General features: G+C 44.0%; 1 protein-coding gene across 3 annotated transcripts; it reads left to right on the top strand.

Moving 5' to 3' along the window:
• The first annotated feature begins 4,193 nt into the window (after positions 1-4,193).
• On the top strand, positions 4,194-23,061 carry CCR3 (C-C motif chemokine receptor 3). Of its 3 annotated transcripts, none has more exons than XM_028087044.2 (2): positions 4,194-4,311; positions 20,063-23,061. In XM_028087044.2, the coding sequence occupies exon 2, from the start codon at positions 20,073-20,075 to the stop codon at positions 21,150-21,152; it is 1,080 nt and encodes a 359-aa protein (XP_027942845.1). In that variant the 5' UTR covers positions 4,194-4,311; positions 20,063-20,072; the 3' UTR covers positions 21,153-23,061. The 3 variants fall into 3 exon arrangements, with proteins under 3 accessions (XP_027942845.1, XP_087884821.1, XP_027942843.1); XM_088028695.1 differs by lacking the exon at positions 4,194-4,311 and adding an exon at positions 4,328-5,550; XM_028087042.2 differs by lacking the exon at positions 4,194-4,311 and adding an exon at positions 18,434-18,903.
• The last annotated feature ends 823 nt before the right edge of the window (positions 23,062-23,884 follow it).

The following is a 23,884-nucleotide window of genomic DNA, read 5'->3' as shown; positions in this document are numbered from 1 at the left end:
CTGCCCTTCACCTTCCCTGTGGCTTTTGCCAAATCCCTTGATGTCTTTCAGTTTTCTCGTCTACAACGTGGGGTAACAAGAGCATCCCTGCCAACCTTATGGGCTGCTCTGGAGACTCCCTGTCAAAATGATAGAATGGGCCAGAAAGCAGTTTGCAGCTAGCTGCTCCGTGCTGTGTCCTTGTGCTGAACAATCATCAGACCAGCATCTCCCAGAGCTCCAAGGAGTCCCAGTCTTGAAGAATGTGAACAGGTGTTATTTGAAAGAAAATTTTTTTTTCTACATTAAAAATAGGTTTGGGAAATGCTCGGTTAACAAAATTTAGACTGGTTCTGCACTAGAGGATTTCTCAGAGACTTCCATGTACTGTGGCTCTCCGTGAGTGTTTTCCAATAGTGTATGAGAGGATCTTCTTTATGTGGGAACCCGTGGGGTCCCACACAACACCCTCTAGTGGAAATGCCGTATGAGATAACACAGCGATTCCTGGAGGACATAGGTGTCAGATTTGGGGCCAGCTCTCACGCTAATGCCGGATCGTAGGAGACATCAAACACATCGAGAGAGATTAGTTAGTTTAACCAGCAGATGGGTGATGAGGAGCTACAACTTGTAGGACCTGAGGTTCTTGGTACCAAAACAAGCCCAGGAGAATCCTTGATGTGTGAAGAATCTGACCGAGATCTCCCAGTGTCACCACGTGCCCTTCCACAGCCCACACAGGCTCCCAAGTCCTGTTTCCATCAACATCATATGTGGTTGTGTTTATCCTCACATAAATTAGCCCCCATCATAACTTTCTCTAAAGCTTAATCTCTCAGTTGATGAGGAAAGAGTCCCCTGACCAGAGCCCCCCGTGGAAGGGCTCCCATGATTCATCTCTTGCCCATGGAGCATGCTGCGGGGTCCCCCCCGGAGGATCCAAGCCACTGCTGGATTCCACACACCCCAGCAATGCCCCCCAAACTGTTTAGACCTCTTCCTGTCGGCTTTCCTCTACCACCATTGCCAGCACTCGGCTTGTTCCACAAGGGAAGGAAGTTCTTCAGTTGCTTAAATCATTCCAGAAGAATTCTAAGTCCACAGTGAAGGAAGGGGGAAGATGGAGCTCAGGGGCAGTTGGCCACGTGCTGGACAGAGGGTCCACTCCCTACCCAGCCCTATCCCTGCCACCCTCCTGAGGGACACTTGGGTGAACACCCAGCTTCCATCCTCCCCGCTGCAGGAGGTGCAGTGACTTTTGAATTTGGAAAGTTTGGAAGAACAGCAGGGAAGCCTTGGCTCAGCTCCGTGGCTCCTGGTGTTGCCTTTGCCTCAGTAGATAAAGCATCCAGCTCTGCGGTTTGGGGAACAGGGTCATCTGTGGCCCCTCGATGTCTTCACTTGCTCAGAACCAGAGAGTAAAGGGGACAGGTGGGGAGTGCAGGGGTGCTGACTTCTCTTCAGATGATGCTGAGCACCAGAAAACTAGGTCGGCCATAAATGCCACAGAAGTTCATTGGAGGAGGCGAGGACCAAGCACGTGCTATGGGGTGAGACACTATAGTCCTGGTCAGCACTTGTTGGGCCTTTCCCACAAGCGGGCACCGTGCAAGGCACTTTCATGGGCCACCTCGCCTGAAGCTCCCGTCCACGTGTGCTGTTTGCAGACGAGGAAGCCAAGCACAATGCCAACCACCTGGACTCCGAGTCCAGGCTTTCTAAGCAGAAAGGGACATCCTCCTAGGGGAGCTGGACCTTGACTGCAAGAGTGGGTGCAGACCAGCAGAGGGGAGAGAGGGCGGGACTGCCTCAGGCAGGTCTGAGTCCCTCAGGGGGCTTGAATGGGAGATTTGGGGGGCAGAAAGACCTGAGAAGCACCTCTGTAAACCCTGGCATTTTCCAATCCAGCTTCCCACCCGCAGAGAGAGTTGTCCTTATTCTCAAATAAAATTTGCATGACTGTTCTACATGGGTGGCTGTTTCTGTGATTTGTCCCGCATAACCGACCACCTGGCCTTGCACGTTCACAAGCAGGCTGAGAAATGTTGTTTATGAGACTCGTGCTATGTCACTGACCTTGGGGACCTGGTTATTTAAAATATATTATCTGGCCTCCAGGTCATAACTGGCTCTTCTGTTCTGGACACCAAGAACTACAAATCTGGTCTCATATCCCCTCCTGCTCCAGGCTGGGCTGCCCCCCCCCGCACCCAGAATGGAATCCAAGAGTGGGGTACAGACACACAGAGACCAGGTGCCTTGAAACTAGAAAAACATGATAACATAGAAAGGCAGCTCTCTCCAAACTGCAAGTAGGCCAACAAATGTTTAACTTCAAACCCTGTCATTTGCCCTATAAATATGGACCTTCTGGGGATGGTCACTGGGAAGTCTCACCTGAGGGGAGAATGCTCCGCCCAAGCCTCTCTATCTGGACTCCAGCCTGGCTGTCTCCACGTGGCTTCCTCAGCTGATGAGGTGAGATGTAGTAAGTACCGATTTGATGTAACATTTATTACCTGCTATTCCCTTCATCTATGTGTAGATTCTTTTCCTCTTCTGCTTCTATTAGGTTTCTATAATAATAATAATACAGTTTTCTTTCTTTTTCAAAACTGAAAACACAGCTGTTGTGAATCTTTTTCCCAGAACATTTACAAAAATGAGGTCCTTCCTTCACTTTTTGACTTGTTCAATGGGTATTCACCCAGGCCATTGGTGTGCAGGTGAGGGGGGGCAGGGCAAGAAGTGGGGGGGCCTGGTCCCCGGTTCCAGGGACCCAGGTTATGTGTCCCCAGCTCCTGCAGGGGGCTCCTAGGATGGGCCCCCCTGGCAGGACACCCTGCAGAGACTTCTAGTTCTCTGGGGCAGAAATCTGCCTCCTAGAAGCCTCTCCACCTTGGCCCCAGAGAGCCGGAGGAAAGGCCAACTCCATTGTAATGTAAAACAACTTCCTATCTTCTTCTTCAGACTAGAAGCTTCCAGTTCCTCTAACTCGTCTCTGGCAGGGCTTCTAGGACCCACCTGACACTGAATGCTGGCTCTCAAGCTCCCTCAGACTCCAACCTCCAGGATGCCCACGAGCCCTCTTTGGCAGAGTCCTTGCTTTTCCCCCCTATCTTTATCCTTTGAAGCATGTAGCACAGCCCTGCCTACATAGCCGATATGTGATAAACACTTGGTGAACTTCATTGACACGTCCACTTAGCCAGTTTATCAGAGCTCTTCCCACAAATGTTGGGTGATGTGTGCTCTGTGCCCAGCATCAGAACAGGTCCCCTGGACACATCAGCACACAGAGCAGGCATGTGTCACAGTGGTATTCTACCCAGAGCTTATGTTTGCTTAGCCCTATATATTCCACAGAACCTTTTCCCATATTCAAGTTGTTTCCATGTCTACCCTATGATTTACAGATCAGAAGGCTGAGGTCCAGCAAGACCTAATGGTGAACGCAAAGTTATGCTGCTGTGGGGGCCACAGCTGAAAGGTATTCTTGGGTCTTCTTGGGTCATCTCCACCTTGACTCATCGAAGTCTCCTGTTGAGTTCTGTAGAATAATTTGGTTATCCCGCAGTCTACATGGTTCCTTTCACGGGAAAATTCTGATTTCGTTAAAAAAAATCCTTTAGTATTGGGGTGCCTGGGTGCCTCAGTTGACTGGGCATCTGCTCTCAGTTCAGGTTGTGATCCTGGAGTGCCAGGATCGAGCCCTGCATCAGGTTCACTGTTCAGCAGGGGGTCTGCTTCTCCCTCTCCCTCTGCTCCTCTCCCTGCTCTCTTTCTCAAATAAATAAATAAAATCTTAAAAAAAAATTCCTTTTAGTATTGAAGAGCAATTGACATACTATTAGTTTCAGGTGCACAACATACTGATTCAACAATTCTATACGTTATAATGCTCACCACCGTCTGTCAGAGTAGTCACCATCTGTCATTCGATTGATTTTACTTTTTACCTTGCCTCCCTGGGTCAAGGCAATGCTTATTTGAGAACTATCTCCACCTTCTGAAAAAAAAAAAAAAAAAGAACAATACCAAGAGAATGCAGAACCCTTGAAATATCTGTTGAACATCAACAGCGTTCATCTCAAGGATTACTCAACCAAGCGCTTTAGAATGTCATGTCAATGGTAGAAAAGAAGAACTGTTCCAAACTTGATATCTTCTGAAAACTTGCAAAACTGAGCAGCTAGTCTGTTTAAAAGAGGAAGCTGTATTGTTTCCTACTTTATTAATGTCTCTGATCAGATAGATAGTGTCTTCATTTCATGAGTGGTGAGACCTTAGCTGTCACTGGATGCATAACGGACTTTGCTAAAGTAGCAGGTACTGCTTGTCTTCTTTCTGTTCTCATCTGGGCAAGAACTTATTAAATGCAATAGATGTTGTTAGTTTAGATGTTATTTCCGGGTAAACCATCAGGTTTCTAGGACCAAGGAGTTGGAGAGAGGGGTCTAGGCAGGGGGGAGCAGTACCTCCCAGGAGTGCTCTTGGATTGAGGAGAGGGGCCCAACTGCAATTTAGTAGGTAGTGTGGGGCCAAAGTGGGAGAGTTTGTTGTGACATATGTCCATTTTCTTCTTGCTTTTCTCCCATTTTCCTTTCCTTTCTCCCACCCATTACCATGATATGCTTGCTTCTCCCTGTCATCCCGACTTGGCCCCTTATACCTCTTTTCAACATGCCCATGGCTGTGCCCCTGGTGTGTTCCCTGTGCTTTCATGAATTCTCAACTGTTGAGAAGGTGACCACTCCAAAAGGATTACACTTAGTAGTTTTGTGTTTATGGATATTGACTTGTAAGAAACAGTCAGTGAAGATAGAATTTACATATGTACATGCGTGTATATGCATTTATATATTACATTTGTATATAATTTGTGTGTGTGTATTTTTAAAGTGTTCGTTGAAAATCCACTCTAAGGCTATGAGATGAACCAGTTAATCAATGGATTTGGTCTTTGTGTCTGGATTTACAAGGTTGACTGTTTTTCCTGGACCTGTAACTAGAGGACAGGGATAGAAATCCCTCCTAATCTTTTGGGAAAACTTGGATTGATGGGGATGGAAGTTAACTGTTGTTTGACAAGTGTCTCCAGGAAGGTTGATGAGAAAATGGCGTCTTTGGTATGTGGGAGGGATAGGGGTATTAGTCTGTCACTCTTTTAAGAAAGTGGTAAGGATGACATTGAACCATGCAGGTTGAGTTATTTCTCCTGGGGGAAGAATTGTATGACTCAATAAGAAAAAAGCAGATGTACCCAGTGGAATGAAATGGGTAAAGGGCACAAACCGATAATTCACAGAAAAGGAAATACGAATGACTACTAATTACAGTTAAAAAAATTTCTCAGTAATTAAATAAATATTAGTTACAAAATAATGACATCTCTTTTGCCCATATAATTGGCCAATTTTTTTTTTCTTTTCTGTCTTCTTGGTGTTGATGGATGCTTGCTGAGACCCACACCATCATCTATGAGTGCCAAGAATATATACAGTGCTACCCACTTTCTGGAAGCAATATGGCAAAAATGCATCAACAGACTTAGAAATATGATCACAGGTAGAAATTGTGCTTTGGGAAATCTACTTTAAGGAAATAATTTTAAAAAAATAATAAAGATGTTCATTGCAGCATTATTTATAAAAGTGTATTTCTGGAACGACTTGGTCACACAATAATAAGGCAATGATTATATAACCATGAATATCTATACAATATTTTGGAGTCTTTACAAATTATACATTTTTAAAAATATTTATTTATTTGGGAGAGCGAGAGCATGAGTGAGAGGGGTAGAGGGAGAGGGAGAGAGAATCTCAAGCAGACTCCATGCTGAGCATGGAGCCCAGGACCCTGAGATCATGACCTGAGCCGAAACCAAGAGTTAAGAGTTGGACGCCACCCAGGTGCCCCTACAAATTACATTTTCCAACAATTATTAACCACATGGAACAAGGTGCAGAATATACAACTGAAAATACCAGAATACAAAAAAATGATATAAAAGTGTGATATCCATTCTAACAAACATGGTACCTAGAAAGGAGGCAGAGTCAGTTGTTCTTTCTCCATGACCCAGGTAGGGATGGTAGTACCAGTGGCCAGGAAGCTGAGCCCTCCAGTCATGCTGAACACCCCCCAACCACGTTATTTTGACCACATAGTCATGCCTTCCCTATGAAAACACTCTTCACAATCATCTCTTTCAACTAAATAACATGTCAGCCTGTATCCAATGAAAATTCAATCACATTTGAAACACCTGATGTTGAAATATAAGGAGTAAATCTAATCTTTTACAAGGAAGTTGGTAAAAATATCCAAAATCATTTGGCAGATGGATATAACCAAGTCACTTAAAACGAAATGACCACATTCCAAGAATGGGGTGTAGCCTTTGCTCTAGTAACTCATGATAATGATGGGCCATTGTGGAAGTCTACCTGCTGCCCTAATATACAGTGCTGGCATGTGTCTGCAGCTAGCACGAAGATTGCATTTATTCATGATTTCAAGCTTGGGAGGTTCTTGTATGTTGCCAGGGAGGGAGCTTCCTGGCTCACCAGGCAGCCCATTCTGAACCTGGTAGCTCCTGGCAAGTCCTTCCGCATATGAATGTGGTCTCCTCCAATGCTGTCAGATTGCTGTGCTCGCGGGAGTCTACCTCCTCTTCTGCAGGAAAAGCTATCACATTAGTCTATCTCAAAGGGACTCTTCCATCTCAAAGGGACCTAAAACATTGCCTAATTCAAAGGTTAATTAAATTGAATTAAAAAGATTAGACAGGTGCCTGGGTGGCTCAGTCAGTTGGGTGTCTGCCTTCGGCTCGGGTCACGATCCTAGGGTCCTGGGATTGAGCCCCACATCTGGCTCCCTGCTTGGCGGGAAGCCTGCTTCTCCCTTTCCGACTCCCCCTGCTTGTGTTCCCTCTCTCACTGTGTCTCTCTCTGTCAAATAAATAAAATCTTAAAAAAAAGAAAAAGAAAAAGAAAAAGAAAATCATAAGGAGGGGCACCTGGATGGCTCAGTCATTAAGCGTCTGCCTTTGGCTCAGGTCATGATCCCAGGATCCTGGAATCGAGCCCCAGTTGGGCTCTTTGCTCAGCGGGGAGCCTGCTTCTCCCTCTCCCTCTGCTTGCCGCTCCACCTGCTTGTGCGCACGTTCTGTCTCTGTCAAATAAAGAAATTAAATCTTTTAAAAACATAAGAAGATCATAAAACTCTGGTCCAGACCAAAGAGATACAAATACTGGCAAACAAAAACAAAAACAAAAAAGAGGAACTAAAAGTAATCTGAGAATTAGAAGACTTGTATTTTTCATACAAAACATTCTGAGTTCTGTCAACTATAGCTGATGTTCAGATGTTCCTGGACCTTTATCATCTTAGGCTGTCCCGTACTCAAGATGGACACTAACCCTCTTAAAATGGGGTACCTGGGACAAAACATCGTATTTCCAATGTGCAGTCTGCACAGTAAAAAGCAGAGTGAAAATTATTCTGGTCCATCCTTCTGTTCCCTTTCAGAAGTCTTTATTAAGCAGCTATTAATTTTCAGGCATTATGTGGACACTAGTCACTGGTTCCACACCCTCCAGTATCATGACTACCTGCCCCATGTGGCTACTTAAATTTAAATTCACTAAATTTCAATAAGATGAAAGGTTCAGTTTCCCAATAGCACTAGCCACATTTCAAATGCCCAACAGCCACTTGGCTAGTAGTGCCTTGTTGGACAACACAGATACAGAACATTTCCATCACTGCTGAGAAGTTCTATTGGATAGCGCTGTGCCAGATAATTATTTTTTTTCTGACTACTCCAGGTTCTCTGTAAAACAAAACAAAACAAAAAAGAAGTGAAAAGGGAGGGAGGCCTGGCTTAACTGTATAGGCGGGAAGCAATTTGAGTAGCTAGTTGGATAGATAATTGGATGGATAAATGAAGGGGGGCTGGGTAGAGAAGTGGATGGAGAATCAAGTAGGTAGATTTCTCTTGTTCTGGATGATCTACTAATACAGACTAAAACTGAATTAGCTTGCTGTGTCACAGTGTTGACAATCTTTAGTCTAGCCCTAAATTCCCCCTGTTCTTCTCCCTGAAGCTTAAGGAGTTTGGAGGGTATGTAACTCAAGAGACAGAAAACAGATTCATAAAATCTAGGAGAGACTTCATGTCACTTCATCCAAGAGTGGGGGAGCTTTAAGAATCACTGTGGCCTGGATCCCGCCTCCAGAAATTCTGATTTAACTGCTCAGGGGTACAGCCTAGCATTGGGATTTCAAAACCTCCCCCATGGTTCCCATGTGCGGTCCTGGCTGATAACCGCCACTGGAGTCAAACTTCTTCTCACCGTGGAAATCTCCTTCTGCAATATCCCTACCAGGCAGCCACCCAGCTTCTGCTTGGATGCCTCCAGGCACAGTTTGCTTAGCACCTCACAAGGCACCCATTTAATTTTGGGTAATCCTGTTCAAGCTCTTTCTTATGTAGTGTTTGAACTTGCCTCTTGGAATGACCTCTTGTGGGTTCTGGAGGGCACTGATGTGAATCACATTCTGATTCTCATCTACACACCAGTATCTTGCTCTCTTTCCTACCTGCAGTGTCTTTTCTCTTGGGTGGATGGACACCTCTGGCTCCTTCAACTCATCTTTATTGGGTAGGGTTTCCTCTCCCCTACATTTCAGTCAGGCAACGTTCACATTAAATGTCTTGACTGGGACCTAGCACAGTGCTCTGGATGTAGTCTCAGACCACTTGAAAATCCCATCACGTGCTAACCTGTAATTCTAGTTGACCATAAAGATAGCATGGAATGGGGTTTTTAAATTTTTATGTATTTTTTAAAGATTTATTTATTTATTTTAGAGAGAGAGAGAAAGCACAAGTGGGAGAGGCAGAGGGAGAGGGAGAGAGAATCTCAAGCAGACCCTGAGATGAGTGTGGAGCCCGACACAGGGCTCATTAACACTGAAATCACGACCTGAGCTGAAACCAAGAGCTGGACGCTTAACCTACAGCACCACTCAGGTGCCCTTGGGTTTTCTTTTTTTAAAAAAACTTCCTGTGTAAGATCATGAATTGCAGCATTATTTGAAATAACAAAGAGTATCTGTTTATAGAGGATTAGCTAAATAAACTGGTCTATCCACACAATGGATTCTCGACAGCAGTAACAAAGAATAAGAAAAGCTTATGTTGTGAGGTGGATAAAGCAAGGTGCATGATGATGAATGTAATGTTCTGTTCTTATGCAACCCACAGGGTAAGATTAGAAAATATATTTATATTCGATTATAGTTGCATATGGAAATGTTTCCCTCCCAGGCAAAGAGTGGGTGGGCTTGTGGTCAACCCAATGTAAAAGATTGGGGGTTCCTACACTCAGATTCCTCCGTTGTGAGGCAAGCCTGCTGTGTGCAGTGGCCCCGCGGGCCACTGCACATGGCCCCCCTGCAACTTGGCAGCATGGAGAACCAATGAGGACATCCAGCCCCATGCCTGCTGTGCCATTATAAGTCCTTTGTCCTTATCTAATTGTCATGTGCCTTCCTCTGGTATCTGTGAAAAAGTGGCAGTCTTGCTTGTTAGCTTGCAGATAGGGTAAGATCTTAGACCCTTCACAGTTCTTGACATGGAAGAGATGTACAGGGATGAAGTGGGATGAGACTTTTTACTGTGTATCTTCTCTGCGTATTATGTTTTGAACCCTTTGATTGTGTGTATTACCTACTCAATCATAAATAGCATGTAATTTGAAATAAAAATGTTATTCTTGTGAAGAAAACAATTTCTTTCCTATAAATATAGATTAAGTTAATGGAAGTGTTGTATGTAGATTACGGGAAGTGATCATTTCTCAGCATCCTGAGGGGGTCAGAATGAAGCGCCCAGTAGAACTCCCCCTGATTCCTGGTTGTCCTCAGTTTTCTGGGAATTCATCCATCTATCTATTATCTATCTATCTCTGCCTATCACTACCTGTCATCTTTGTGAAAGATAATCCGACCTCTGATTATCTTTCCATCGGACATGTCAGTGAGTAAATGGATTAATATAATTCGGAGTTCCCATTAGGTTCTTTATTTTGGTTGAGATCCAAACTTGCTTGTAAAAATTCGAACTCCTCATTTAGAGTAACTAAAGATTTTAATGAAGGCTGAAAAGCCTGGTTCAAACAAATTATCGGATGCCAAATCTTTGTAGGTTTCCTAGGACCTTGGGCAATGGGCTACCGATGAGATATTTGTGGAAAGACAAGCATTTCTGTTTAGGTGGAAGAGACACTTGTTCCTCTGAAGTCATATTATGTTACCTTGGACAAGAACCTAAGAAATTTTGGAAAGGCCTGAGAACTTGAAAGATACAGAAGGTCAATGGGTGGGCGTGGGAGAGGAACCGACATACACTTGCCTGTCTCTGTTCTAGATGCTCTCGCATGTGTTAGTTCATGTTATCCTCATACCACCCTTCCCTCCTTGACACCTTCTTTGCTTGGTTTCTGAGACACCAGTTCTTTTGGTTTTTCTCCTACCGTCCACTCCTTCTGAGCCTCTCTTGCTGTGTCCTCCTTGTTCCTCTGACCTCTGATTTTTGATATGCCTGAGAAAGACACCCTTTACTATCCACACGCACTTCATGACTTTAAACACCATCTATAGGACAACAACTCTCAACTTTAGATCTTTAGCCAAGAGCTCTCCCCTGGAGCCATATATCATCTGCCTACTTGCTAGACATTTCTGCTTGGATGGCCCACAGGCATCTCGGACTTGACATGCCCCAGCCTTCTTTATCCCAGCTGATGGCAACTCCATCCTTCCAGTTGTGCAGGTCAAGACTCTTGGAGCCTCTAAGCCTTGACCATTTCTCACTCACATCCAATCTGTCAACACATCCTTTGGTGCTACCTTCTGCATTTATGCTGTATCTGTCTACTTCTTGCCTTTCTACTCCTATTACCATGTCCAATCTAGCGTCACATCTTGCCTAGATTATCATGGCAAGCTCCTTACTGGTCCCCTGTTTCCAAACTTAATTCCATAGTCTATTCTCCTCCATAGACTATTCTCCATAGTCTATTCTCCACTCCAGCCAGAGCAGTGTTTATAAAATATAAATTGGATCATGTCACACCTTTAATGGAAACTCTCCATTGGTCCCCACCCCATTCAGAGAAAAGCCAAAATTCTTCAGTGGCTGCACAGCTACACTGAACCCCTACCCACCCCTCACCCACATCTCTCTGACACTTTCTCTGGATACTCACCCCTCACTACTCTGACCAACTAGGCTTCTTGCTCTTCTAAGAACATATCCAGGCACTCTGCCATCTCAGGACATTTGTACTTGCTATTTCTCTGCCTGGGGCTCTCATCCCCCAGAGACCTCCCCAATTCATTCTCTCACTTCCCCCAAGTCTTTTCTCAAATGTCACCTCAGTGGGCTCCTTACTGACCCCCTTCCAATTAAAAAGTGCCCACCTCCAACCCCACCTTATTCCCTTTCCCCATCTCCTACTTTATCTCTCTGTAGCGCTCATGGCCATCTGAGACCCTGTAGTTTTTAGTTATTTATTCTCTGTGTCCCCAACTAGAAAATAAGTTCCATGAAGTCAGGAAGTTTGGTCTGTTCTGTTCCCTGACGTTTCCTGTGTCCCCTCGCCTATCACAGGTGCTAGTATGAACGGCTGAGGAGCCCCATGAAGCAGTAACTCTTCTCATCACCATGTTGCACATAAGAATTCTGAGGCACGGAGAGGTTGCTTGTTCTAGGTCACATAGTCATTTCTTCAGACACAGTAATGAATCATTATCCTACACTGAGGAGGACAAGGGGTACACAAGAAAGGAAATCTTATAGTTATGGATTCCCTTGGCACCAGACACCAATGAAGTCAAGAGTATCTAGGGTCTTGGGCACAGGGCTTGATCTTAACACCACGTGGTTCTTGCAGGAATGATCACTACTAGGAGTCACCTGTGGGCAGGGCTCTTCCTGATGGGCAGGTAGAGTCAGAGTGGCAGGCAGTGACTTTACATCTGCTCTCTTCTCTATATTCTTTGGATGATTTATCAAGTTCCCCTGAGAGGCTGATCCCCTCAAAGAGACAAAGCACTCACACATACACACGCACGCACAATCCAGATTAGTGACTTCAATAAACTGCGATATCATTCGGCCTGTGGTTTTCTATCAGACATGCCTGGTTTTAACCGAACTCCCCCTACTCTCAAGGATCGGTACTCTCCATTAGCAGCATAACGGATTGCAACTAGTGGAGTTTTGTTATAAAATGGATCTTAAATTAGCAGTATCTTTTTTCACCCACCTGACTAGAGCTTGTTGACATTTACTTCTAAAAGCATCAGACAAGCCTGAGAAATATTGCCAACGATCAGCTCAGAGTATCTCTGTCTTTGGCTGCCATAGACAGACCCCAGGCTGTAGCATCGATGCTACAGGGATGTGGGACTTGGGGGGTCATGACTTCCACATACAGTAAACGTCCACAGTGAGGAAGTGATGCCGAAACTGAGAAAGGTGTTCACTGTCACACCGAAGGTCCTCACCCAGTGGGTGGATGCTGACAGGCAGGTGTGGCTGCAGAGAGCCTAGGTTTCTTTGCGTCAGGAACACCTAGGCTTAAGTCCCAACTTAGCCATTTGCTCTCTGTGTGATTGTAAGTTATGGAATTGCTCTGAGCTCAGTTTTTCTTTTTCCTGAACTCAGTTTTTTTTTTTCAGCCATAAAATAAGAATAATAAAAACATCTACCTCCCACAGCTGCCGTGATAAGTAAATCATATGAAATAAGTTTCTGGGAAAAATATTAAACAGGTATAATTCAAAAGAAATGTTAATTTTCTCATCCCCTAAAGACCCCAAGTATTCAGAAAGCCTCCTGTTTTTACTTTTTTTCAGGCTTATGTCCAATGATTGAGTTTTTAAATTGCCATCCACTCTTGGAGAGCCTTACTGAAATTCTTAAGAGCTTTGATCAACATTAGACCATCTTAGAGGACAGTGAAGGGGCTGTTAATTAGTCTGTGCTTCAGGGTCTTTGAAAGATTTGGGGGGGGGATCATGTCCCATTAAAATCAGGAACCACTGTTACTTAACATCGTTGTGTAAATTTCATCCAAAGCAACAAGGTGAGAAAAACAAAGGAGGAATATGAACAGGGAGGTTATAATTAATGTCAGCCCTGTTTCACAGCTAATGTGATTATCTATCTAAAAGTCCTAAAGGAAATTATTTTTAAAAATCAGTAAGGTGATAAGCTTTTTTAAAAAAAGTAATTTTCTTTCCTACATATTAACCATTGATTAGAAAACTCATTAGGGAAAATACTATCTCAGTCGTAGTAACCTCAGTAAAAAATCGAAACCAGACAGATAAAAACAATAAGAAATGTGCAAGACTGATAACTAAAAGAACTGTAGTGAGTACGGTAAGTACACATATCATGTTCCCAGATACAAAAACTTGATATTGTAAAGTTACCAATTCTTCCTAAATTTATTTATAAATGTAATACAATTCCACTCAAAATTATATCTTTATAAGTAATTAACCAAATGATCCTAAGGTTTATCTAATAGGACAGGAAGCTCTAACAGACAAGACACATTCGGAAATGAAATAATGAAAGAGAGCCGCATAATCAGACGATCTACATAAAAGACCTAATACATCCAAATAATGAAAAGAGTGTTTCTGGCACCAAAATCAGAGATCAGAGGAGTGGAATGTAAAGTACACAAACAGAATCAGGAATATTAAATATATAACAAAGGTGATGTTTTGAGCCTGAGGAGGACACGGTGGTTATTCACCCATTTATAGAGAAGGAAAATGGAAATGCCTTTCGTGCCATCGATCAAACTCAATTAAAAATGGGTTAGAGGGGCGCCTGGGTGGCTCAGTCGGTTAAGCGTCTGCCTTCGGCTCAGGTCATGATCCCAGGGTCCCGGGATCGAGCCCCGCATCGGGCTCCCTGCTCAGCAGAGAGCCTGCTTCTCCCTCTCCCACTCCCCCTGCTTGTGTTCCCTCTTTCGCTGTCTCTGTCAAATAAATAAATAAAATCTTTAAAAAATGGATTAGAGATTTATACGTAGGAAATATTAAACCACAAAATACCAGACTATATATAAACATTCATGCAATCTTGGGGTGTGGAGGTCCTCACTAAATGGAAGCCCAAGGCAATGACAGTGTGGGCTTTAGGGCAAAAGGACACAGGATCAAGTCTCAGCTCTGCCATGCACAGAATAGCCTCAGGTGAGTGACCGAGCCTTGCCAAGCCTCTGTCTGCTCATCTATAAAATCCGGGGATATACAAACCTACCTTGCAAAGTTGTGAGATCAAGCAAACATATGCAAGGTGCTTGGCCTAAGGAAGACTCAATTATCATTGACTCTTATCTCACATCGGTTATGTGTAAAGAAAGTAAACTTCCTGAACTCAGAGACCATTTTCTTCCCACTATTTTGTATCTTCGCAGGTGGTTGTCGACAATAAGGAAAAAAAATGCATCAAAGAGTTTGTCCGTATCATGCATTATTTGATCCAGGCTGAAAATGAGTATTTCTTCCATTCAGAGGCACTGTGTGGGCTGGTGCTCGAGATGAAGGAATTGGGGTCACAGCTCACTGGTTTTATTTGGGATGTCTTTGGAGTTTAACAAGCGTCTCTGAGTTGACTCATTAGGAGAAGCTCCAGCTTGCATCTGGGGAGGTGTTCAAGGGTGCAGGGAAGTAGTCTCCACTTCTTCAAAGGCAAAGAGGTGTGAATTATTGTAAACCCATGTTTACTCAGGGACATCTAAACGCAGAGTCCAGTCACATAGGTTGAAATGTCTGGGGCAGCAAGAGAAGAGCAGGGCCCCGTGGTTATCCTGCAACTTCAGCATCTACCAAAAGCACTGAGACTCACAGAGTAAGAAGAAGGAAAGTGTGGGGGTGACAGTGTCACACACCAGATAATTTGGAAACATTCTGGGAGCCAGTGTCTACACAGCCCACATATCCACATGCAGGTGTGCGCCAGGTCATCTGAAGGGCTTCTCACTATTCCATGGAGGCTGGCCAGTTCAGGTCTCAAGACCTAAAGAGAAATTTCTAAGAGAAATCTCCCCTCCCCCAGTCTGGTGGTTTCACGTTAACTCCACTCAGGATCGACAAGAACCAAACATTAAGATCTTTAAAACAAAATTCAAATGTTCTACCCAGTGTGACTTCCACTCTGAGTTTCTTAGATCTCAGTTTGCGGTTTCAGGTTCTGATGACTAAACTCTTCAGCTTGCAATTTGCCCACGTTTTCAACCCAGTTACCTTTAGAAAATGTGTTTGCCAAATCTCCAGCAGTACCTGCTAGAAGGCACTGGCTTTTCATTACAGTTTAATGGCTAAGCAAATATTTAAAAATTCCATATCTTGCAACTTTAAACATGATCATCCACTTCCTTCCTACAACTGTTTTCATTATTTGCCCCCCCCCTTTTTTTTCTTAGAGAGGGAGAAAGTGGAGCAGAGGGAGAGGAAGAGAGGGAATTTTAAGCAGACTCCACACCTAGCACGGAGCTCAACACTGGGCTCAATCTCAGGACCCTAAAATCATGACCTGAGCTGAAATCAAGAGTCTGCCACTTAAGCTTAATGGACTGAGCCACCCAGGTGCCCCTCCAAAACTAGCTTTTTTTTTTTTTTAAGATCTTATTTATTCGAGAGAGAGAGAGCGAGCACGCACGTGAGAGAGCATGAGCAGCGGGGAGAGGCAGATGGAGGGAGAAGCAGACTCCCCGCTGAGCAGACAGCCTGACATGGGGCTCCATTCCAGGACCCTGGGATCAGGACCTGAGCCGAAGACAGATGCTTAACTGACTGAGCCACCCAGGCACCCCCCAAAACTAGTTTTATTAATGACTACATAATAATCTATTGTCGTAAGTGGGCTACAATTTATCCAAAGTCTCCTTCACTTGTCAAACATTTAAGCTGTTGCCTTTTTGTTGTTTCTCTCCATCATGAAAATGAGGCCACAATAAACATCCTGTTTTGGTTTGGTGGATTTCTTCCCCTTTGGGTAAATTCCTCTGCTCTAGAACCCCTGGATCAAAGCCATGTGTATCTTATTGGTTCTTGTTCTGTACGAGATTTCCTAAACTTACGGAACCAAGTTATGTTGCATCAGGAATGCATAATTGCTTCGGGGTCACTCCAACCTCACCAGCACTGGGGGGGCATCATTTACTTTTTTTTTTTTTTTTCGATGATTACAATGGCATTCCAAACTTCAATCTGTTTTCTAAAGAAGCATCTCTAGGGGTGCCTGGGTGGCTCAGTCAGCTAAGGGTCGGACTCTGGGTTTCAACTCAGGTCATGATCTCAGGGTCCTGGAATCGAGCCCCATGTCGGGCTTCCTGATCAGCAGGGAGTCTGCTTCTCTCTCTCTCTCTCCCTCTGCCCCTCCTCTCTGCTCGTTCTCTCTCTCAAATAAATAAATAAAATCTTTAAAAAGAGAGAGAGAATTATTTCTAATTCTAGATGTTTATTCTCAATTCAGCCTTGCAACATTCATTAAAATTTTAAATTGGTGAATGGAGAACTCTGCTTTTTCCCCATGGAGAGGTATCCATTACATATTACACAGTAAAAATTGAACATTTGGGGGGAAGGGGGTGGGCTCCTCTCCTTCTGACTCCAGGAATTGTGAGAGAAGAGCCAGAGGTCACAGAAGGAAGGAGTCATGCATATAGGTTCCTATCTTCCCCACCCAGGCTTTGACCAGAGTTGGGGGGTGTGAAGGGCTGTTTGATAGACTGAGGGGGGCCCTCCGAGAGGATGTCTCTCTGCAAGTCACTTCCTTATTCTCATGGATGGCCAGCATGGTTAAGCTGGTGGTCAGGCAGAAAAATAATTTAGTTTGTACCCTTGAAGTTCCCTTAGTTTGTACCTGGCGTGGACACGGAGTCAAGGAGCAGTATGTCTGTCTAGGTGCCTGCCAGTTCTGGAGAAGATGCTTAGCCTGGGCCCTAAGCCTGATGATGTGGCAGGAACAGAGAGGGTCCTCCATTCCAGCCAGAGCTGGAGAGGTCACTATGCCCAGGCACGACTAAGAATGAGTTGATCGTGAGGCTGTTAGCTACAAAGCAACAGATGCTAGCCAAAAGTTCGGGGTTGGGACTGCGTTGTCCCTCCTCAGCAGACACCAGCCACATAAATAGGACCAACAGGAGACCCTCTTCCTCCTCTGCCCATGCCAGTCCCTCCCTCATATCTCCACTACCATCTTAGAAAGGACCAATGAGGGGGCGCCTGGGTGGCTCAGTCGTTGGGCGTCTGCCTTTGGCTCGGGTCATGGTCCCAGGGTCCTGGGATCGAGCCCCGCTTCGGGCTCCCTGCTCCGCGGGAAGCCTGCTTCTCCCTCTCCCACTCCCCCTGCTTGTGTTCCCTCTCTCGCTGTGTCTTTCTGTGAGGTAAAATAAATAAAATATTTAAAAAATCAATAAAGAAGAAAATTATTTAAAAAAAAAAGGACCAATGAGAGAAGATAAGAAACCCAAATTAAGAAGCTGGGAACGTAAACAGGATGAGCAAAACTAAAGTCATCCTTCAAATGAATGGGTCAGGCTAAGATTAAACAACTTTGGACTAAAATTTGTGAATCCGTTTCCCTGCTTCCCAGGGGAAAGTTGGCAAGATCTAAATTGTTTTGGAGACTAAAGGAACTTCATTGTGTGGTACAGCTGAGTTGTACTGTGAGCAATTTTAGTGGACCAGCTAAAAGAATGTGAACTCATTTTCTTGGTAAAACTTGTATCCATGTCTGCATATCTGTAGAGAAACATTACTAGTGGTAAACTGCATGGGGGAATTTGGGGTGGTTTTTACTTTTAGGTTTTTTGCCTTTCTTTATTATTGGTTTGCCTGTTTGTCTGCTTACTCTTATTGTACCATATTTCCAAAATGCAAAAAGACATTTTTAAGAGCCTAATTCAAACCTCTTGACTATTGCAGACTGAAATATTCATTTTGATTTGGACCGAAAACCATTTCAGTTTTCATATCTTGGACCCATGTAACTAGTAGTCAAGGACTTGGCTTCTGACGCCAGAGAACCTGCATGTTTCCCTGTGTGTGGCACTCTAGAGTCCCCAAAAAGATTCTATAATTTTATCATGGTCATGTTGAAAGTGACACATGAATTAAAGACATGATCATCAAGTCGAACAAAACCTTAGTGATTTTTTTTTTTTACTTTGACTTGTTTTTAGATCCATCTCAGATAAAAGGAAAGATAATGGAATAATTAAGTGGAGGCTACTATACTTTTGCTCTCTGGAGCAAGCAGCTCTGTTCTTTTTCTTTCTTTCTTTCTTTTTTTTTTTTTTTTTGCTTTAACCACTAAAATTTAGAGAGGGATGTTTTCTGTGATTGTAAATATGTAACAGACAAAATAATAGGCATTTTTTTTCTCAGCAACTGTGAATTATGCCATTAGGAATTAAAATGCTGATAAGATCATACAAATCAGTTGTTTTCAGTCCCATCTTCCACCTCAAAGGCCTAGATGTGTTATTGATCAGTGGGATGTACTAGGGCAGAGTCACGGAAATAGACCAAGTTCTATCCAAGAGACCCAACTTCCTCTCTAATTTTATATGAAATGGCTTCTCGTTGCTTTATCTTTCAGTCCCACTTCCTACCAGTTTTAAAGTTTTGTGTTTTTTTTTTAAATCTCATTTGATCCTGAGCATAACTTCAAGTGGTCTCATGATCCTCATTTGGGGATGAGTAAACAAGGCTCAAAGCTAAGTTCTTGCCCAAGTCCTACAGCTGGTGAGAAGAATGGCTGGGAATGGCTCCAGCCCACATCCATTCTCTGACTACACAAGACCCTGACAGGTACTGACCACTGGGGTCCCAGTATTCTATTAAGAATCAAAGATAATGTCTTACCATTGGCTCCAACAATTGCTTTACTAAGACTTACCTTGAGAAATGCCCATTGACCTATATGCATGTCTTCACACTTGTCCCTTCCTCAGAGAAAGGAGAAAGTCAGTAGGACTTCTTCCAAGGAAACAGTGCCGGGATTCACTGTCCTCCGTGGAACTCCTTCTTTTCCAGTGAAGCCTGTATTCTTAAGAAAAGCAGCCACTGGCCCTAGGGGTCCTAGTTTAAAAAATACCAAATCTGCGAAGAAATTCCATTGGCCTATCCCTCCCCCCAGTCCCTTTATGAAGTAAGAACTCCAAGGGGTTTGCTGTTGGCACAGGGCTGGCTTATCTCAACATTATCAGGAGCCGGTAAAGGGCAACAGCTTAGAACTGTAAGTGTCACACTAGTTAATGATAATTATGATGGTGAAGCCTTCAAAAGTTAAACTTGAAAATCACTGCATTAGAATCTACTGAGAAAAAAAGTTGTTCATAGATACTGAAGACCTAGCCTGAACTTTTATATCTACTTGTTAGAGGATTTGGGGTCAATTACTAAATTTCTCCAAGGTTCAATCTCCCCATCAGCTATGATGGACAGAACCTTGTTAAGGGGCCACAGAGAGGGGAAGTTATTTGTAATAATAACGATCACTATTATTATTATTATAAGCATTTGGTTTTTAAATAGGGAAGCTGATTTTGAAAGTCATATATAAACTATAAAACATAAAATTCAAAATGCCTGGAAAGATACAGCAATAATGATCAGCATAATATTATTGTTCTCATTCCCCAGCCTGCTCTTCCTGCCTTGTACTTCCTCCTTCAAATGCTTGCAGAAACCAACATCCCCATTCTTCACCACCATCCGTCACATCTCTGTTTCTTTTCCCATCATGAATTGCGCTTTCAAAACTTCACATCTTTTGTCCCTGACACCTCTCTCCACCCCAGCATCTCCGACATAACCTTTGAAATACATGCTGAAGAAACTTTAAATGTCTAGGCTGTTGAATCACATGCGGTTTTGTGGGTAAAAGGATAAATCAATGGGTATGGCTCACCAAGAGTGATTGTGCCTAATTGTGTGGTTGGTGTTTGTTGTTGTTTTTCTATCACAGGGACAAAATAATGGAGGCCTTCACAGCCGTGATGAAGACCATGGATGAGTCTGTTGAGACCACAGTGTTCGACTATGAGTATTCACTGCCATGTATAAAAGTCAACATCCAGCAGCTGGGAGCCCAATTCTTGCCCCCGCTGTATTCCCTGGTGTTTGTGGTTGGTCTGCTGGGCAATGTGGTGGTGGTGGTGATCCTCATGAAATACAAGAGGCTCTGGATTATGACCAACATCTTCCTGCTCAATTTGGCCATTTCTGACTTGCTCTTTCTATTCACCCTGGTGTTCTGGATTCACTATGCTGGGTGGAATGAATGGGTTTTTGGCTCTTCCATGTGTAAGCTCCTCTCCGGGCTTTATTACATGGGCTTATACAGTGAGATCTTTTTCATCAGCCTGCTGACCATAGACCGGTACCTGGCCATCGTCCATGCCGTGTTTGCCCTTCGAGCCCGGACTGTCACTTTTGGTGTCATCATGAGTGTTCTCACCTGGGGCCTGGCGGGGCTAGCAGCCCTCCCTGAATTTATCTTCCATGAGTCCCAAGAAGACGTCCAACAGTTTGTCTGCTTGCCTATTTACCCAAAAAACCAAGAAGACAGATGGAAGCGTTTCCATGCTCTGAGAATGAATATCTTGGGTCTCACTCTGCCTCTGCTCATCATGGTTGTCTGCTACTCTGGAATTATTAAAACCCTGCTGAGATGCCCCAGTAAGAAAAAGTACAAGGCCATCCGGCTCATTTTTGTCATCATGGTGGTCTTTTTCATTTTCTGGACACCCTACAACCTGGTCCTCTTCCTCACGGCTTTTCAAACGATCTTCTTTGAAACCAGCTGTGAGCAGAGCAAACAGCTGGACGTGGCCATGCAGGTGACGGAGGTGATCGCCTACACGCACTGCTGCGTCAACCCCATCATCTACGCCTTCGTGGGGGAGAGGTTCCGGAAGCACCTCTGCCACTTCTTCCGCAGGCACGTGGCCACCTACCTGGGCAAATACATCCCATTCTTTCCCAGCGAGAAGTCAGAGAGAGCCAGCTCGGTATCCCCATCAACAGGGGAGCAGGAATTGTCATTTGTATTTTAAGACCAACGTGCTGGACCCATGAAGCAAACGCATTACGTCAATCACATTGTCCTCAACGCCGGCCCTTTAAACTTCTGGCTCAATGCTGAAACTCTTAAAGACATTAAAATATATACACAATGGTGTCAGTATATGTGGGTGGCCCAGGCATTACCAGGGGTCGCTGGCCAGTCAGTTCACTTACTGTCGACCTCGAAAGACAGAGCTTTGCTTGGTTCTCTGAAGAGTTACATACATTGTAATGTCCCCGAATGTTAGATAGTTACTACACGCAGCTACTAACAGGTAAATCCTTTTAAATTTAAACCTTAACGTCAGCCAGCTATTGCATAAATGAAACATATTTCACAAAATACAATATATCAATCACAATGCTTTTAACGTGCCTAGCTCTCTCCTTGCTTGATGAAAAGGCGCTTTTTTTCCCCCAGTGTATATGTACTCCCAAGCAGCATAATGGCATGTCACCCTTGTTCCGAGAATTCTTTTCTTTTTTTTTTTTAAAGGATTTTATTTTTAAGTAATCTCCACACCCAACGTGGGGCCTGAACTCACAACCCGGAGATCAAGAGTTGCATGCTCCACCTACTGAGCCAGCCAGGTGCCCCCCCCCCCGCCAAGTATGCTTATTAGTGAATGGATTTCCTGTTTACACCAAATGATCAGATTTCGTATGAGCAACTCAATAGAAGAAGAGTAATTTGGTATTTTCAGTAGAGAGAATAAAGGCCTTGTTTGCAGAAACTTTTTGGAGCCCTGAAATGTGCAAACACTGTCCTCTTAAATACCAGGCTCAGCATTCATCCAACAACTGTGTATTAGATGATACAGACAGGATGCACCAACATTGATTTAAGTTAAGTGAAGGATGCACAAAGTGTGTAAGATAAACATAATCCTTGCCCTGTAAAACCTCCCATCTGGTAGGGGGTGTGAGACAGAAACAGGTAACTCCAGAACAAAGAGAAACATACTCAATGCTCTGCCTGGGCCAGGAAGGGAGAGACCATTTGTAGCTGGAATCTGAAGGAGGAAGACTTCGTGGAGGAAGTGGCTTTTGAGCAGGTCTTTGGAAAAAAAAAAAAAAGGCAGGATTTGGAAAGGGAGGGGACTTGGGGGAAGCACATGAAGCCAGTGGAATGCCCAGTACAAAGGTGAGGGGGTAGGGCATGAACATGTGTGGATAGGAGGGTGGGGTGGGCAGGTTGGGATGGGCCATGGAATTGAGGCAAGCATCTTGGGCTTTTTTGGGAAGGCAAAGGGAGCTACTGAAGGGTCTAGAGCAGGGGAGAAGAATAATCACCATGGTGCATTAGGAAGATAAATCCGGTAACACAGGATGGAGTAGAGACCCCAGAACCATACAGGGAGTTAGTTAAAAGAGAAAGGCACATGTGAGGCAAGGAGAGATCAATGGCTAATAAAAGAGGTGCTGGAAGAACCAAGAGACAGCGTTGAAGGAAGAGTCAAAGTCCAGGGAACGATATGGAATTGACTGAAAAAAAAAAAAAAGACAAAACAGGATGTATCCTATGCTAAAAAAATAAATAAAAAAGAGATAAACACAGATTATTCACTGTGCTTGGGTGCATTGCCCATCCCTTAAAGGTTAGGAAAGAAAACAGTAGCGTTTGGTTATCTTTAGAGAGGGTTAAGGGTGGAGGGTAGGACAAGTGTGACTTTTCTCTGAATACCTTTGTGCCTTTTGGCTTTTGAACTGTGGGAACATGTTACCAATTAAAAACATAAACAAAACTTTAGAATTATATATTTTAAAAAAGAAGCTAGGCTGCTCTTCTGATGTGGTATCCATTCTACCAGCCATAAGGGCATTGGAAACCCTGAAGTACCTTTTGTCTTTTTTGTGGTTCAGTCAAAATGTAAATAAAGCAATCATCTGAAGACTTAACTATACCTACTGGTTTTCTCTTGTCTTGTGAAGCAGCGTCTGTCCTTAGGTGAGCACAAGTGCTGGATATTGGTACTGGGTCATATACCCAGGTGCCTGAAAGCTTTTAGGAGCTTTGTGACCCACACAGAATGGCACATAACCAAATCATGGATTCAGTGTGCTCGTTTGGCCTTCCAGCCCCACGCTGTCCAATAGAACTAACTACAGGGATAGAAATGTTCTCTACCTGTATTGTCCAATAGGATCCCTGCTAGCCACATGCAGCCCTTGAAATGTGGCTACTGGAGTGAGGAACTGGATTTTTAATTTGTATTCAATTTTAATTGAAGTAGCCACAATAGCTGCTAGTAGCAGCTACATGGGGTCAGCAATGAAGCACGGACCCCCGCCACCTTGCCCCTTTGCATCTATTCTACCTACACACCAAGCTTCTGGTAGCCAGCAAACACACATTTGAACACTGCACGACAGACTAGGGAACATACCAGTGATGCAAAGATGAATAAGACCCACTTCTAGAAAACTCACTCGCTGTTCAGTGGAAGAGACTCAACCGGAAGCCAATGACTATAATGAAACACGATGGGTGCTTTCTCTTGCAGTAGGAAACAGAGGGAGAATTGAAGAAAAGTACCCAGAGAAAGTCACATTCTGCTTAGACTGGCTTCCCCCAAGAGCAGATCCTGAGCAAGGATTTGAGAGCCAAGAATTTAATTTGGAAAGTGCAGGCAACTCCAGTAGGGAACAGGGAAGTCAGACAGGAACGGGAAGATGCCAGCAAAGGGTTCATTATGAAGTACCTTCCACTGGGGGTGACCGG

The sequence above is a fragment of the Eumetopias jubatus genome, unplaced genomic scaffold, assembly GCF_037043125.1.
Source record: "Eumetopias jubatus isolate StellerSeaLion01/CBP00866 unplaced genomic scaffold, mEumJub1_p1.0 scaffold_1, whole genome shotgun sequence".
Lineage (NCBI taxonomy): Eukaryota > Metazoa > Chordata > Mammalia > Carnivora > Otariidae > Eumetopias > Eumetopias jubatus.
Note: the sequence above shows the minus strand (reverse complement) of the source record. Positions and strands in the feature narration are given on the sequence as shown.

What these genes read in the sequence shown, in the direction of transcription:
- CCR3 (XM_028087042.2), top strand. Translation starts at nt 18,857, where the DNA reads ATGGCTCCAGCCCACATCCATTCTCTGACTACACAAGACCCTGACAG. An exon ending in ACTACACAAGACCCTGACAG is followed by an intron (nt 18,904 to 20,062) that starts GTACTGACCACT and finishes TTTCTATCACAG; the next exon opens with GGACAAAATAATGGAGGCCT.